General features: G+C 41.1%; 1 protein-coding gene across 1 annotated transcript in view; it reads right to left on the bottom strand.

Moving 5' to 3' along the window:
- LOC144977500 (uncharacterized) overlaps positions 1-2,500 on the bottom strand; it is a gene marked incomplete in the record, with an annotated part of 313,588 nt that overhangs the window by 2,354 nt on the left and 308,734 nt on the right. Inside the window, 1 exon segment of the mRNA XM_078922796.1 lies at positions 1,845-2,015. Coding sequence (XP_078778922.1) covers positions 1,845-2,015 — 171 coding nt within the window.

Below are 2,500 nucleotides of genomic sequence, written 5' to 3'. Positions count from 1 at the left end.
CCAAAATTTAAATAATCATTTCCCATGTCCCTATCTCTTGTTTCGTTTCCCGCGGATGTCTCGCCGTTACGGAACTGTCTTGGACCGATCCGCCATCGTTGTTGCAAAGCAAGGCCGACATTTTTAATTATCGGATTCATTTCCTGATTTCCGATGAAATCGGAATTGGAATTCTCTAATCTCAGAATTCCAGACAAAACATAATATGGGATCGGGACCCTTCGCCTCAAAACGGTATTAAGTCGGGTTGGTTAAGATGTTGAAAATTGGATTTATAGCCAGAAATATCAGACTTGTGTTGAGTATATACGATTTATTGAAATGAGGAGAATGACAACCATATTTTGAGGTGCTAATGCCAACAATTTATACTTTTGACCAGTTTAACATTTACTTAAGCTTTTAAGCATCTGGTTCGTTCCGACATAATATCGTTTTGAGACGATGGGTCACATATGGGACAGCGTGGCTCAGCGGTTACAGTCTTCGCTTCGTACCCAAAAAGATACCGAGTTCGATTACCCACCGACCGCGCTGTGTGGCCTTGAGCAAGTCAGTCACTACTTCGTCCAAGCTCACTTTGCGGCGCTGCACTGCGGCTGACGCCTCGGTTTATTCCAGTCTTCCCTTGGAATCGGCTCTTAAAGATAAATTTCCCCATGGGGATGAATAAAGGGAAATCTATTTTATGATTTATTTTATTTAAAACCAATAATGTTTAATGGAGAATACCCACTTCACTTCAGGTCTTGGGTTCAATTCGACCGTATTTGTGACCCATCGTCTCAAAACGGTATTATATCGGAACGAACCAGATGCTTAAAGGGCGAATTAAATGTCAAACTGGTCAAAAATATAAATTGGCATTAGCACCCTAGAATATGGTACCCATTCTCCTCAATAAAACATACAAACTCAACACAAGTCTGATATTTCTGACTATAAATTCAATTTTCAACATCTTTACCAAACCGACTTAATACCGTTTTGAGGCGAAGGGTCACATTCATGATTTCAACATAGAATGTAACCCAAAGATCTGAAAAAGGATGTATGAAATAGTGCCAGGCAAAGTAAGAAAGCAAAATATAAGAAGGTAAACATTCCCAAATGTTAGCCTGCCTTGACGGGGATGTAACATCGGAACTGGTTACAGTAATAGAGAGAATCAGAGAGAGAGAGAGAGAGAGAGAGAGAGAGAGAGAGAGAAGGAGGGAGATGAGAGAGGGGGAAAGGAGAGAGTAAGATATATAGAGAGAAAGTGAGAGAGAGAGAAAGAGAGAGATAAAAAGATAGAGAGGATAGAGAGGGAGGGAGATGTGAGAGGAGGAGAGGAGAGATTAAGATATAATAGAGAGAGAAAGAGAGAGAAAGTGAGAGAGAGAGAGAAAGAGAGAGAGATAAAAAGATAGATAGAGAGGATAGAGAGGGAGGGAGATGAGAGAGGGGGGAGAGGAGAGAGTAAGATATAGAGAGAGAAAGAGAGAGAAAGTGAGAAAGAGAGAGAGAGAGAGAGAGAGAGAGAGAGAGAGAGAGAGAGACAGACAGACAGACAGACAGGCAGACAAATAGAACGATAAATGGAGAGAGACATTTATATAGAAAGAGAGAGAGAGAGAGAGAGAGAGAGAGACGGACGGATAGATAAAAAGTTAGGTAGAGAGGAGAGAGAGACAGGGAACAAGAGAGAGAGAGAGAGAGAGAGAGAGAGAGAGAGAGAGACAGACAGACAGACTGTATATATATATATTATATATATATTTATATATATATATTTAGAGAGAGAGAGAGAGAGAGAGAGAGAGAGAGAGAGAGAGAGATTGAGAGACGTCCAGACTACTCACCATATTTATGAACGTAAGGCCCTTCATTCAAGTCGTATAAGTCATCGATGGTGCTCTGTCGCTTCCTCTTGATGTGCCGACAGCAGGCCGCCATGACCCCCAGGACCAGACCCACGCCCAGGACACTGGCCAGAACACCCCAGTTCTCTCCCTGCAAAGGCCAGATGCTGTCTGTGGAATAGAGGTTTGAATAGACGGGAATGACAGTGACGTCACTCGGCTATCTATTATTGGTTTTTAGCCAGCAATTTGTGTTAGCAGTTCTCTTTAATTGTAAAGATAGTATGCGCTTGGCTAAGAAGCTCATAACAGTGCCATCCGGAAGTATAACGGACCAACACACAAAACTGTGTGTATCCATGAACGTTTATAGTCGGGTTAATACAGTTCAGTGAGCATTACTCATAAACGCGGATGGCAAAATACAATAACAAAGACCTGAGTGACGTCATCTTCGAACTATCTAAAGATAGATCGAATGAAGTTGACGTCACTCAGGTCTTTGTTATTGTTTTTTTTTTTTTTTTTTTTTTTTTATATCCGCGCTTATGAGTAATTCTCACTAAACTGTATTAACCAGACTATAAACGTTCAAGGTTACACATAGTTTTGTGTGTTGGTCAGTTAAACTTCCGGATGACAATGTTGTGAGCATA

This window comes from Berghia stephanieae, chromosome 7, assembly GCF_034508935.2.
Source record: "Berghia stephanieae isolate SIO BIC M18660-M18661 chromosome 7, UCSD_Bste_1.3, whole genome shotgun sequence".
NCBI lineage: Eukaryota > Metazoa > Mollusca > Gastropoda > Nudibranchia > Aeolidiidae > Berghia > Berghia stephanieae.
The sequence above is the reverse complement of the archived record's forward strand: the minus strand, read 5'-3'. Positions and strand labels throughout refer to the sequence as shown.